The sequence below is a fragment of the Tenrec ecaudatus genome, chromosome 3, assembly GCF_050624435.1.
Source record: "Tenrec ecaudatus isolate mTenEca1 chromosome 3, mTenEca1.hap1, whole genome shotgun sequence".
NCBI lineage: Eukaryota > Metazoa > Chordata > Mammalia > Afrosoricida > Tenrecidae > Tenrec > Tenrec ecaudatus.
The window spans coordinates 136,229,809-136,245,306 of NC_134532.1; the positions used below are offsets into that span (position 1 = coordinate 136,229,809).

General features: G+C 37.5%; 1 protein-coding gene across 17 annotated transcripts in view; it reads right to left on the reverse strand.

Moving 5' to 3' along the window:
* The window catches only part of PTPN13 (protein tyrosine phosphatase non-receptor type 13), a 234,606-nt gene that overhangs the window by 137,995 nt on the left and 81,113 nt on the right, over positions 1 to 15,498 (reverse strand). For all 17 annotated transcript variants that reach the window (XM_075544059.1, XM_075544061.1, XM_075544052.1 and 14 more), the window contains exons 4-6: positions 13,325 to 13,390; positions 11,622 to 11,807; positions 6,483 to 6,570 (exon numbers count right to left, since the gene is read on the reverse strand). In XM_075544059.1, coding sequence (XP_075400174.1) covers positions 6,483 to 6,570; positions 11,622 to 11,807; positions 13,325 to 13,390 — 340 coding nt within the window. The remainder of the gene's footprint in view (positions 1 to 6,482; positions 6,571 to 11,621; positions 11,808 to 13,324; positions 13,391 to 15,498) is intronic.

The following is a 15,498-nucleotide window of genomic DNA, read 5'->3' on the forward strand; positions in this document are numbered from 1 at the left end:
ACATAACAAAACATAGGTGTTGTCATTCTTAAACCTTCCTAATTATCAGCAGTTTCAATCCATTTATCTAACCCTAACCCCTAACCCTAACCACCCTAACTCTAACCATTGGTCTAACCCTAACTCTAAACCTAACACTAGGTCTAAACCTAACCCTAACCTGAGATCTAACCCTAACCCTAGGTCAAACTCTAACCCTAACCATTGGTCTAACCCTAACCCTAGGTCTAACCCTAACCCTAGCCTTAACCCTAGGTCTAACCCTAACCCTAGCCCTAACCTTAGGTCTAACCCTAACCATAGCCCTAACCCTAGGTCTAACCCTAACTCTAACCACCCTAACCCAAACCACCCTAACCCAAACCCTAACAACCAAAACCCTAACCCTAACCACCCTAACCCTAACAACTAACCCCTAACCCCAACCCTTCCTAACCAACCGTAACCCTAACCCTAACAACCCTAACAGCCCTAACCCCAACCCTCCCTAACCAACCCTAACCCTAACCCTAAAAGCCCTAACCCTAACTACCGTAACCCTAACAACTAACCCCAACCCTCCCTTACCCTAACCCTAACCACCCTAACAACTAACCCCAACCCCAACCCTCCCTAACCTAACCCTAACCACCCTAACAATCCCAACCCCAATCCCAACCCTAACCCTAACCACCCTAACAACCTCAACCCCAACCCTAACCCTCCCTAACCCTAACCCTAACCACCCTAACAACCCCAACCCCAACCCCAACCCTAACCCCTAACCGCACAACTAGATGTAGCCTAATACTTCACAGACTGAATTTCAGCAAAATATTTCTTTATGTAAATAAAACAATATGTAATGTTTTTCCAATAATTAAGTTATAACTACAATAATTTCTAAAAACACCCTTGAATGTAGTAATACTATGGTTGCATTATGTTGCTAAAGCACTAAGGTGGAATTCAAAATGCCACTTTAACTGGCCTTGCAAGTGTGGGGGAGCATGGAGTTCTTGGTTCAGATTTGCAATACCAGTGAAAATCATGGCCTGCTGATAATCCCAGAGTCTTTTAATCATCTGATTGAAGACTGGATAAAATGCAGTTCTTTACACTGATTTTTACTCCCCTTTCTTTGCATTGCCTTCTTGAAGATTTTTCTAAATATGCAGCCCTTACCTAACTAGCAATAAACATTACTGAACTAAGTACAGCGAATCTCTGTGCTTACAACCCATGGTGGTCACGGAACAGCACCCAGCTGTTATTTTCGAAAGCAGAGCCAGTGGCGCTCCACATAAAACAATTTTAGCTGACGGCTGCTTCCCCGGCAGTCCCCATTTTGTAGAATCAGTTCTTTTGTCACTTAAGCACAGAGCACACCCAGACCACTTGTCTTACTCTATTAAAATTATGTCATTGTTCTTATTCCTCTCTCCCTCCTTCTACAAAATGGAACTAACATAATATAAAAGTCCAGTTCCTACTTGTGTTCACATCTCCAGGTCCTGGTATAATACGCGGGGGCTTCCAACAGTTCATGGAAAAATGGAATTAAAATAAAATGGATTTCCGCCCTGACTTGTTGAAGCCCCCTCAAAGGGTTCAAAGGAATCTGTGTAGTGTTTATTATGCCACTTTTTGAAAACTTTTAAAGACAAGTAAAGTTGATGAAATGTACTGGGGAAAGTATTGTTGGGAGACTTAGGTTTCAGTTCTAGCTTTACCAATCAATGTTTGAACTTAGGCAAGTTACAGAATTTCCATGTTTCTCACTTTACCCATCTGGAAAAAATGTGAATATAATCTATTATTCTTTTTCTTAGAGATTACAGAATAAATGGGCTACCACATGAAGTGTTATAAGCTTTTCTTAACAAAGAACAACTATCTAAAATTTGCCTGTTTTTTTCTGTGAATTTTTCTCAATGCATAATTATCTATTGAGGAGGAATTTTAAATTTCTTAAATCCAGAGATTAAAAAATTAAATTAAAAAATTCCCCCTGGTAAGTTTTGGGTTTATTCTATAATTTAAAAATCCCATTGTTCAACATAAATTTAGTCTCTTTAGTTCAGAGAGTGTATAGACAATAGATTTCATACAATTCAAAGAATCTAATGTAGAAAATGGAACCATAAGTATTTTTCTTTTGGAGAATACATAGCTTGTTAAAATTAAATTGATAACAATAAATACAGCTTTTAAAGAGTTGCAGATGAAATATTTTAAAGACATTTTAAAAACTAACAGTACAAACAATCCATTTATTTTCACTGATTTGAAAAATATCCCTTATAAAGTTCATGTGTGTTTACCTGAACTGTTAAAATCTAATATCCTTAGTTGTCATAATTCACCCCTTCTCGCTCTCGCACATCCAGACTCAAAAATTAACAATCCACAGCATGCCTTAGAACATAACTTCAGAATGACATTTCAGCATAAAAAGCAACTCCCCAGTTCCCCATCTGGCCTCACAAATGTGCTCATCAAGTACATAATAAAGAAATGCGATATTATCAATACGCCCAAGTTCTGAAGCACTATCATCCTGATCTGATCATGGCGTAGGTTTCCACCTTGAGCTTGGCAGGAAATGTTTGATTTCTCTCTGCTTAGGGAAGCCATTGTATCAGCATTAGCAGTATCAGGTAACAAAATGGGGGCAGACAGCCCACTGGTTTAGGTCTTAGCTTGTGTGACAGATCTGAAGTGAGATAAAAGGAGAGACCTTTTTAAGGTCATTTGCTTGTAACTGAAAAAAAATTATTTTTACATTTTAGTTGAACAAGTAAATCACTTCGATAAAAGGCATTATTCTTAAATTCTCTCCCTTTAAAAAAACCTAATTGTATATCTCACTGCTCATCTTGATGTTTTCTTTACTGAAGACTGTGCTCGGGAGCTATGGTTGTGGCTTGGTGTGCATGAAAGGGAATGCTTTTCAACTTAGTTAAGAAACAGTGTCTTGGTGAAAAGTGAACACAACTGTTAAGATGAAGTAACACTGGTGTCACAGAAAAATCTTTAATTATTTTTAAAATCTTAAACTTCTTTTAGACTAGTCTTTATCATTGCTCATTGCTTCTGCTTGGTAACGGCTACAGTTAGTTTATCCATCTTCATTCTTTGCTTGAATAAACCTTTCTAATGGCTTTGGGCTAGGTAAACATGTAAAATAAAAGGACAGTACTAAAATGAAAGGGTCAGAATTGACTCGATGGCAGTGAATTTTGGGAGTATTGTGGAAAGATCTGAGGAATCTGTCTGCATTCTACGTGATCCGAACGACTCCATTCTTTAAGGGCCTATGACACCAATCGGAAATGTTAACACAACTTGGTTCATCATCAGTGATGGTTTAGAATGCCTTACAAATTCTCTTGCTTGTAGAAAGAGGCGATTTCTCATGTAATTAAGACATAACTATTCCAGGATAAAAATCAAATCAATGGGCATTTAATGTTAGAGATAGTCTAGTAATATGAGACAAAAATGATGAACTATAGTTTATTGGTTATGTTTTTACTGTGCATACAAATTAAGGTTTAATCTAGGCTACGTTAAGTTAATAAATCATAGTCTTGCATATTTTTTCATGGAATCATGAAAATTTTATTTCAAGTAGATGATTATATGTTACTATATTAAAAGCATTAATGTTTTATACAACCTTATGTCATACCCAATCATCAAACACCACTCACTATCGAGAGAAACTGCTTCCCTTTCCCAACCATCTACAAGACTAGAGAGCCTAATTTTCATTTACAATGTAACTATAAAGATTTGTGTTTCTGTGTGTGGGATTGGCAACTCTGTTATACAAATGCAGCCTGATCTCGAATTGCTCTTTCTGTAATGCTTGTGTGTACCATCAAGTCCATTCTGAAAAGCACCCATTCTGACTGCCTCCCAGGCCTTCCGGGGCTGTAATCTTTACCAGAGCTGACCACCGGGTCTTTTGTCTTAGAGAAGGCTGGTGGGGTTGAACTGCCAACCTTTGGGTACTTTAACCACTGTTACACTAGGGCTCCTTTATAATAACAATGTGTAATAATTAATATCCACAACATTAAGAATCTGAATCACCAAACATAATGTCATCAAAACTATGTTAACACTTTATATTCTTTAAAATTAGTAAATAAAGCAGGTGATGGTTTTTTCTTTTCTGTAGACCCATGGTTAAGTATATCTGAGAAATAGGGATAATGGGAGGCAGGGATAGTTAATATGAGTGTCTCTTATATAAGGAAAAAACCCAATAGCTCTTTAAAATGTAATAGTACATACATTATATTTACTAAATCAACAAGTAAGAGACAAGCAAGCAAACAAATGCCCACTGTAATCCGTCACTTAATGGTAGAAAAGGAGATGAAAGTAAGGAACTACAAAAAGAGAATAAAGAATAAAAAGGAGAGAGATCAGAGAAAGAACAGGAAAAAATAAATAAGGGAGAGATGGAAAGAAACAAGAAAGAAAAACAGTCATCAGTTCCTGCAAATTTACCGCTTCATGTATTAAAGTGTTTGGTGTGCATATCTGAAAAAGAGTTTTCATCACACTATTGACATTCTATAATTTTATTCTAAAGTAGAAGACTAAAAATGTGATATATTATCAAATTGTTGCCATTCTTAGTAAGAATACTGTATCTCAATGATTCTAGTTTTATCATTACATCAAATCTTATTATAATTTTAAACTAAAGAGAAACATTACTATCTGCAAGAAGTTATGTCTATTAATGGGGACATTAGTAATTAAAAAGTTGCTAGAGAGGGTAAGGATGCTGTAATAGTTGCATAATTTCTTCTCAGCTTGATAAAAGAAAGTATAGAATTGGAGTCTAGCCTGTCAATCAATTCACAGCCTGATGGGCCATATAGTAGGGAGGGTCCTGGGGACCTCCCCACCCCTCTCTCTCTCTACCTTCACCTTCCTGCTGGTGGTTGCTGACAGAGCCCTGGAGATGTATCTACTACTATTGGATCCATGGGACTTTGCACCCACCGGCCAGTGATATTCCTGCATGCTACATCATTGCATGTGGCTTCATGAGTATGAAGAGGGACTTAAGGACTGGTATCATCAGACTTAGGGACTTGAGGTGGACTGGGATGAGATATTTTCCTGATATACAATCTTCTTTATATAAAGCTCTCTCTTACACCTGTAAGAGTGTCACTGGATTTGTTTCTCCAGTCAACCTGGCCTAACACTAATACTTTTAATATTTTCATCAAAAGCTATAGATAGTAAGTTTAATAAAGTCTCTGCCTGGTGTTCTTTTTACTCATATAAAGTATTAATATATGCATGAGAAAACAAGTTGATCTATGGTAAAAATACTTATTACAATTGAAGTCAAAATGCATTTTTAGAAAAATCCATTTTCATCGTAAGTAAAAGTGCAAAACTCAAAGCAAATACTGAACTAACTGTGCCATTATACACTAATTTTATTAGAAATTATGTTACTGCTTTTCTTACACTTCTCAAGAAAAGCAGTATACTTCCTTAAAGAGTAAAAATTCGCTTCTCTCATGTAGGACTCAGAGTTTCAAATGCTGTAAAATGCAGGTCCAGATCATTCAATTTTTAAAATGAGGATATTCTCAGAGGTTTCAGCTATATTTCAATCACCTTATGAAAATAAAAATAAGCATCTTAACATCTTAATCTACTTTATTAGGATATACCAATTAGAACATATTTTATTAAAATATATTTAAATAATCTTTGCATTTATTTCTTCTAGGCCCTAAGATCACAAGAAAATATCTTATCACCAAATTGTTTTTGTTAATGCTTAGAATATAGTAGTAATTCTCAAATGAGTTCATGAGAAATAAACGCTACACAGCAAAGTATAAAGTTCACTCTATAAGTAAGTCGAGCCAGAAACCCATGACTAAAAATAAAATCATATAAAATATTTTTTCTAGTTTATTTCACATGCTTGGAATTTTTAATAATTTCTTTTTTTTTAAATCAAATAATTATCATCGGAGTTCATAATAATGTGTTGTGCACACACCAAAACCACAATCTATTTTGATTTACTGAACAAAAAGATGTAACTTATTGTAGTACATGAAATTGGCTATAAAATCAATTAACTAGGGTGGGATAATCATTTAAAAATAAGAAATAGAGGAGTAATCTTGTTTTCTGAAACTTTTGCTTTAATAGTGTTTATGTTTGAATACATACGCATGTGTCGACTTGGTCATGTTTTAAGATATATTTTTAATCTAAAATAATGATAAAAGGGGGATTATTTACTGAGTGAAGTCTAGCAGTATGAATAAGGCTTCCGTATAAAGGTCGTGGTTCCTATCTATGCCCCTACTCCCCTGCCCTCACTGATTTTCTACTTGTCACAATGACAAGGCTTCCAAGCCAGGTAAGCACGGATTCCTAAAAGGAAACTGTGGAATAAATTTAAAGTCAAAACCTGAAATTTGCTATTAATAGACTCTTACCTGTCGGCAATCCTTTCCCTCTCAATCGGTCTCGAATGGCTTGGCTCCGATCAGGCTTGTGCTCAGTATCAGGGGAAAGCTGATCCGTCTGTATGCAAGCAAGCAAAAGTAAAGTCTGACAACAGAATTTCCCTTTTATTTTCACAGTAGTTGTCTACAGAGTAACACTCGATATATCGTTCTGGAGGGGATCACATTAAGAGTTAGATCCCATGTCCTTGTCTAAATTGATACATTCTCAATAACACATAGCTTAGTTTGGGCCAATTCTGCTTCTGGAAATGAAAGGGCAAGAAACTGTTCCCCCAAAGTAATCTGCTAACTGGGAAACAAGTTACTCAAGGTGAAGCAGTTAAAAATTAGTCCAATTTAAAAATAAGTTAACTTGAACTGTTCGCATCCCACCCCACTCCAGCCCCAAAAGGAGAGTTACTTCCATCTCTCAAGTTGCTCTGGAATTTTTAAAAAATTATTTTATCAGGGGCTTACACAACTCATCACAATCCATACATACATCAACTGTATAAAGCACATTTGTACATTCGCTGCCCTCAATACTCTCAAAACATTTGCTCTTCACGGAAGCCCTTGGCAAGAGCTTCTTGATCTGGAATTTTTGAACCACGTGGATTCTTGAATCATAAAGCTTTGTTGCAGTTGTGGCTATGCATTGTGAAAACAGATTTAAAATATTTCCAAATTTGTTTGCAAAAACAATTTTCTAGGTGTTGCCTATCAGAAGTTACCTTTGAGAAATGCTACGGTCTCAAACTAAATGAGCCTATCGGAGCTGGACAATTACATTCCAATCGATGCTTCCCGCAATATAAATGTTTAAGTAATCTCAACTTTTAATAACGTTACCCAAAGGTGTAATAAAGGAAGTTGTATCAAATCCTTCTATATTTTAAGGGATGATGAGTTAGGAAACTGGGCTTAGAGTGACAGGCGAAGCTTTCAGAAATAAATGACCAGTTAAAGGAAAGGCTTTGAGAAATAAATAGAAGAGAAAGATGAAAAAAATTACTTAGATCTGGGACCAACGATGTGCCTATACACACACATACATATATACACATATGCATTTTAAGAGTCCCTGATTATTATTAGGGTAAAGCTTATTGGAGTATGTATTTAAAAACTTAAGTCTAAGTCAGTGTATTTGAAGTTCTAGCATAATGTTCCCAGCTGATAAAAATATTATTCTGCAATATTATCATTGCAAGTGTACAATAAAAAATAATAAAATAATAAAAAATTTAAAAAGAAAGTATATAATAAGTGAAGAAAACATCCTGAATCTTTAGTATTCTCTGCATTGCAGCATCTATTAGCAATACTCCAAACTCTGAGGCAGAGCAACCCTCTCTGACAGTGCAGAACTGCCTCTGAGGGTTTCCAAGATTAGAACTCAGAAATGGGAGTAGAAAGCCCACCTTTCTCTCACAGAGCAGCTGGTGGGTTTAATCTGTAACCTGTAGTTCACAGCCGAACACACAACCAGGCCACCAGGGCCCCACCTATGATTAGCAATAGCTATTATTTATTGAGCAGGTAGTTACATGCCAAGCACTCTCTTCAGTGCTCTACAGATAATCTTATTTAATCTTCTACACAGTCTATGTGGTCAAACTCACTGCCACTGAGTCGATTCGAACTCATAGTGACCCTGTGGGCTTCCGAGACTGTAACTCTTTATGGAAGCAGAAAGCTTCATTTTTCTTCTGTGGAGCAGTTGGGGGTTTTACTGCTGACCTTTCATTTAGCAACCCAATGGATAAACCACTACACCATTTATTCCCCTATTACAGGTCAAAGGCGCCCTGGGGTTCTGTGGTAAGTGCGTGGCTACTCGCAAAAAGGTGAGTGACTCGAACCCATCAGACAGACACTCCAAAAAAGTAAAATTTGGCCATCTGCCTCCGTAAAGTAACAATCTTGGAAACTCAGTGAGGCAGTTCTACTCAGTCCTCTAGGCTGCCTCAAGGCATAAGCTATGATGTGGGGATTTTGGTATTGTAGCTAAAATGAAAAATAGAAAGGAAATTTCTTCTAAGGACCATCAAAGCAGCTCATCAGCACTGTAATACTTACCTTTACAACAGCCCACTAAAGCGAGTGCATTTATCCCCATTTTAAAGATAATTACAATCTGGTTTATCTGCATCTAAATGCTAACCAGTGGAAGAATGAGAACCAGTGACCTAGCTTACTGACTTTGACACGAACCAGGCCACCAGGTTCTCCACAGACTGATGACTATTGCCCAGTTCTGTCCTGCTTTTTCATTCTGCATTCCCCCCAAGATGGCGTCCCTTTGACTAGAGTTCTCCTCTTCATCTAACCTTCAGAACTAATTCAAAATGCTATTTTTCAGTGCACTCGAACGACAAAAATCTTCTCCCCTCAAGCCCGCACTGCCTTTTAACATTTACTATCACTGTTAATAGCCGTGTTTGTATTTTAATGTAAGCAAATTTCAGTTGGTGATCAGTAAGTATTTGTTGTAAGAAACTAAACGCTACACCTTAGAGCAGCGGTTCTCAACCTGTGGGCCGCAACCCCTTTGGGGGTTGAGTGACCCTTTCACAGGGGTTGCCTGATTCATAGTTAACAAGTAACAATGAAAATAACTTTATGGTTGGGGGGTCACCACAACACGAACTGTATTAAAGAGTCCTGGCATCAGGAAGGTTGAGAACCACTGCCTTAGAGGAATGGAGATAATTTATTTAGCATAGACAATTATTAGACACACAATAACATTTTATATTTCTTCTTTGAGAGAGGAAAAACTACATTCAGCAATTTTACTATTGGAATAAAATCAGCAAACAGCTCAGAGAAGTTAGAGAGATATAATGTAACAGAAAGACCCCTGGATAAGCAGGAAACTTAAATTCTACAAACCGCTTGGGTCTTATTTTTTCATGTATAAGGTGCAGAGGATAGTACACATGAACATTTCCCAAAGGGAGGTCTATAGAACAGTCATACTATAATATGTGTAAACGATCATAACCTCTGGGAATTAATAAATTTCAGAAATGTCTTATCTGTATACCTATCCTAATTAAAGATCAGGAATATGGACTACTGATTGAAAGGCTCTGACAAGCTCTGCAGTTGTAAATATGCTTAATTTTCTTTATTTTTCTCCAAGCTTATTTGATCATGGAGGAAATTTTAGAAAAATATATTTAAAAGTATATGAGAAACTAGTCAGGATAGAGGACTTCCATATTGTTAGTAGCATTACCTTTCTTTAAAAAATTATGTGCAGAAATAAAAACAAATAAAATAAATCAAAGTTTCTGTAATTAAAGAAGTACAGAAATAAGCAGTTGAGGGTTCATTCATTCAGCTTATACTACCTGTGTTTCCTCTAGCACTAAATCTGTGTGGTCCAGTGGGGAGCAGTTGGCAAACCAGAGAGGGAAGATCTCTGAGGTATCTATCCCATCAACTGGCAACGCATGTGGTGTTGGCTACACTACTGCCAGCCATAGGAGGATCCTGGTAAGGAAGACTCAAAAATGCCAAACTCGCTGCCACCTCGCTGATTTCAACTCACAGCAACCCGGCAGGACGGGGTGGAACTGTCACTTGGGTTTCCGAGGCTTTTAAATCTTTACAGGAGTAGGCAACCTCATCTGTCTCCCACGGAGGGGCTGCTGGGTTCAAATTGCAGGCCTTGAGGTCGGCAGCCCAGCATGTAGCCAGCCCACTCTGCTCCCAAGGCTCCAGGCTAACAGTCTTGAGTCACTCAGGGATGAGGAATTTTGAGGAAGCCAGCACTGGTGCTACGTGACAGTGGCAAATTGATAACCCACAAGAAAACAAACACAAAGAAGAGGGAGATTTCGAAAGGGAGCCAAAGGCAGGTAAAAACCAAAGAAACATAGATTCAGGACTACATTTGGACCTCACACGAAATCCTACGTCCAACTTAAGAACAATTCATTCTTACATCATGGCCCTGTTAAAACTTTCAGTTGACACCCCCTCTGATGTATGCTGGACCTGATCTGGTGTTCAACATTTTCTGTATTTTGGGTTTATTTTATTTTTGTTTGTCTCAGAGGGGTTGGGTCATTGGAGGTCAACAACCCCCCCTCCCCCCCAGCCGCCAAGTAGTTGCATTAAATGCTTTCCTGTGTTTGGAGTGGAAAACCCAGGATTGAGGGACCTATAGGGACAGCATATAGTACAAGGGGCGTGGGCGGTAACAGGTGGGGTAAAAGGGAGACGATGTCAAGGAGTACAGGAAGAAAAAGGATGCTTGGAAACTAATTGTGGTAGCAATTGTACAATTCTGCTTGACATGATTGGGCTATGGAATGATAGGATAAATGTATTAACTCCTAATTAATCATACTTTTTTTAAAAGGAGAAGGCCCACTCTTCAGAGACCCTAACCCTAAAAAATAAGGGAGGCTTAGGTTCAGGGTAGATGTCAGAATCCAAGGATTATCTGGACGAGGGTGAGCAGGATAGCACACTAAAAGAACTGCAGAGCAAAGACGCAGCTATTACAAAGTTTGTTTGCATTGGCAATGTTCATATCTAAGACAGGAGAGACCAGGGAAGAATTCAGGTCTTAGGCAGCCTGGCAGGGATTCAAACAAGTCTCCCTATGGAGCAATGCCACTGCTCGAGAAGGGACGCAGGGATGAGAGAGTGATAAGGGATCCAGACAAATGAGTGATCAAGAGAAAAGGTATAAGGTAAAATTTTTTTTTAATTTTAATATTTTCAAAATCCATTTTCCCATCAATACCTTTTACTTGAAGTGTTCCCAACAGACAGAACCATATGCCCAAAGCTCTTTAGGAAAAGATGTAAGAAAGGAGACATGAGCTGACAGTCTCCACCCTATCATGCCATGATTGTATTGCGGTCACAGGAATATATGTAATTCTGAAAAAGACTAAAACCTCTAAGGTCAAGGACACTAAGTTATTACCTTGGGTTTCTAAACTTTTAAGTACCACTTTTAGTAAACAATAACATTACAAAAATGTCTACTCCTTTCTAGCATCTTCATTGAGAAAAGGCTACCTATAGATACAGTATCTTGGTGATAGGCTAATCAATTTTAAAACTGAGCTATGTTCACCACTGGAAACTGTAGCTTACCCCAGAAAGATTGCCCAGCACCAGTTTCACCAACTGCTTCACGTAGGAGAATGAAGGTGCGCAATTGCTATTCCTAATGTGGGCACTGCAAGCATCCAGCACCGTCCGAACGGAAACTCGCGCATAAATGACATCCTCACACATTCCAAGCAAAATGCTGTTGAGATGATCTCCCAGCTTGATAGGCTGAATATAAAGAAAGCAAACATCATGTTTCTCAATGTGAGTAAATCACCCTATCTAACACAGGGCAGGCCGACCCACCCCACCATGCTCACTTCAAATATTTGGAGGAATGAACTCTTCATCTAGCTCTAGTAGCATATATATCTCGTAGCATAGTTCTCGTGGCATTGACTACATTTCACCTTTTCGTGGTCCAAAAAATTACTCGAAGTGGTAATCGCACAAGTTTCCCAACTTGTGCTAAAGGGAAAATGCTGGTTGTTTTTTTTTCCTTTTCATATAACAATATATATAACTATATAACTATATATATATGTCACATTGTGTTATAATTAGCTATTTAATTGCTGTACCCTCGAATGACACTCTACACTCATGTGCCAGCAGGTTCCTATTGATGCTCACAGTGTATGACACAGGGCAAGCACTTAATCGGTAGTATAAAATGAATATGACTAATTACAAGATTAAAACTTCTGAACTAAAAAGTATGAGTAAATATTTATATTTTCCATTCAATTTAAATATTATTTATACCAACTTTCTTTGCCATTATCAGAAGAAAATATAAAATGCTAATTATAGGCCATGTAGTTAGGCTGCATAATATATTTGCAATTTAGTTAGGCTGCATAATATATTTGGAACTAATCTTTCCAAAATTAGCTTTTGCTTTTATAGAATTGAAACAAAAGAAAGAAAATGAAATATTTGGTATTTATTTATGATGTGAGAGCAAACCAAGTCATTCATGAATCTCAAGATGTTTGAACTTTAGAATAAACATCTCAAAGACTTGTTACTTCTTACATTTAATTTTTAACAACCCACCTAAATACACACCTAGTTATTTTATATTTTTACTCTAAATGTTAACTAAAACATTTCTCTATGCCATGTATTTGTTTTAATATGTTTCTATTTCAATTATATGTTTCTACTGTTTATAATCTTATTTTAGAAGAGAAAAGGCAACAACTTTTCAATGTGGAAAAAGACCAATGATAAACTAAGACTTCAAAAAGCGCTAATTTCATATCTGTACCTACTGCTGCAAGGGCAGTGAAGTATGATTTTTGAAATGAAAAAAGATAAAAAGTTATTAAGTCCTTTTATACAGCAGCATACATACTATTCCTAATGTTCTATACCAATAAAAACATCTCATTCTGTACAAGAATGAATTATCAAGCAATCTTATAATCCCTCTTATCAATCATTAAATTAGAAGAACTCTCATTTTCCTTGCTATAGCTTTTAAAGGGGCAACCAAATCAATCTCAGATTGAAACGATGAAACATGAGCAGTTTTTGCTACAATTGTAAATCTATGTCAAAAATAAATGTCCCTGTTAGTTCACTGTGAAAGTAGGACATCACTAATGTGTACAACCATTAGGTGCTGTGTGCCTGACAACATGTTGTAAAACATATAAAAATATGTGGAAGGACTTTGTAAACAGTATAGCGTTACACAAATGTGCAAATTTTAACAAACCTTTAAAAGATCGACTTACTTGGCTCTGCGGTACTTCATGATCAGCCCCCCAGTACAATGTCATCCCAAGGGAATATACATGGATCTAGGAAGAGAATTGTTTTAAAGGAGATTATTTTATGGTAAAATTGTTTACATTGGCAAGCATAATATAGTCACAATTTTATGTGTCAAAGAAAGGATAACACATAATTTAAGAAAAGGCTTTTTCCTCCCATTTTTGCCCTCCCCATATCTATCTAGACCCCAAGCACATCCTGTGTGGGAAATCAGTGTTGCTGGTTTTATTATTTATCCTAAAGATTCCTTATGCAAATTCAAAAAATTTGAATTTCTATTTGTAGTTACCAAATGCAGGCTATTACTTGGCACCTTGACATTTTAACACAACAATGGGGATTATTTTCACAGTAGTTCTTGGTGATCATCTCCTCTTTTTTCACAGCTGCATAAAACGTCACTGTGAGGCTATAGTATGGTTTAAGCAGTCTGTCACTAACAGAAGAGCGGTGCTGGTCTAGTGGATACCACCAGCTCAGCAATCAAAACCACTAGCTATTCCAGGTCTCAGAAACACAGGGGCAGGTCGTCCACCTTGTCAGTGAGTCTGAAGGGACTCAATGGCCTTGAGTCTGGTTACTAATAGACAGGATAAAGCAGCTGTTCTTTCTTTCTCTCTCTCTTTCTTTCTTTCAGCAGTCTTTCTTATATAACACTATTACATTTAATTTCTATTGCTAATGTAGCAGGTAAGTAATACAATCTTAGAACATAATTACTAAATTTGTCCTTGTCTGTACTGCCCACTGTGTAGGTGCTTTGAGGGAAAGAATTTTGTTGCATAACAATGAACTTTGGTCTGTTTGTAGGAACAGCCACCATTGTTGAGTTGGGGGCTCAATTCCAAATCACAATGACCGCATAGGGTGAGGTAGAACAGTTCAATAGGGTCTCGAAGGCTGTAAATCTTACAGAATGAATTTCTTTCATTTTTGGTTAGCAGCCAAGTGCTTCACCACTGTGTCACCAGAGACCCATCTATTTGTATAATTCATTCTTAATACATGTCTGCTGCATTCAGTTAAATGCGCATAAAGTTCAAGATTGCAGTTTTGAATCACATTTCTGTTTAGAATCCTTCTCAGAGAGCCTAATATATAATGAATTTTTCAAAGCCTTTCATATAAGAAAATCATTTGTAAGGACAAATGTTGTATGAGACCACTACTATATGAATAAACATCAGGACAAAGGTAAGCATCTGTTCTCGGGTCATGTAATCTTCTAATGCAGTCTCCTCAGCATCCAGATGCTATGACCACCTAATACTCATGATCTGTATACCAGCTCCTTGCTGGTGTATCTCAATGATCACCCCACCCCCCACCTTCGACAGAGAAGGCCTCACCTCAGCTGAGGTCATTTTCTCATATTGGGGTGAAAGGAGACCAATCAGTTCCTGCCATAAAACAATGTTCTGTGGCCATCCCAAATCAACAGACATCCGAACAAGAGGGTTCAGTGAACCTTAGTGGAAATTCAAGTCAGAGTGGGTGGGGATCTATTTCTGAGGAAGTGGTTAAACCTCTGCTGGTGGGTAAAATAGGTAGGGCAACTTGCCCTCAGAAAAAACTCTCAGTATTACCTACATAGAAGGAGGAGAACACCTCCGGAATTATGCTACTAATTAGCAGGCTGACCTCCTTTCTATCCAGCTCCTAGTGGCCAAGACTTTTGATGGGGTCTCTTCGAGAGCACAGCATTCTACACAGGCCACACCAGCAGGCTCTGATTTGGAAAGATCACTGAGCAACCTGGACTTAACTTAAACTCGCCTGTAGCACAGTAAAAAAATTTGAAACCCTCCCTTGGACTTAGGGTGAAAATTTCCTAGTGTGAGAAGGACCAGATGACTGTTATCTCAATGATAGAGACTTGGGGTTCGTTGACCTTTGGCTTGGGTCTCTTGCTATAAGGGTGCTCAATGCATAGAAGTTTAGGCTTAGGACTACTTACATTTGCTACTTTCATGCTCTCTTTGTCTTGTAACAAAGAGCATTGCCTTTGTGAGTGAGCATTAATAAAAGCTTTGCCCCATCTCCACTCCTCATTGTTTGTATAAATAATGTGCACTCACTTGAGTTTTTTCATCTATACACGTCAACAATCCATATATTTTGGTCTAAAATGTCC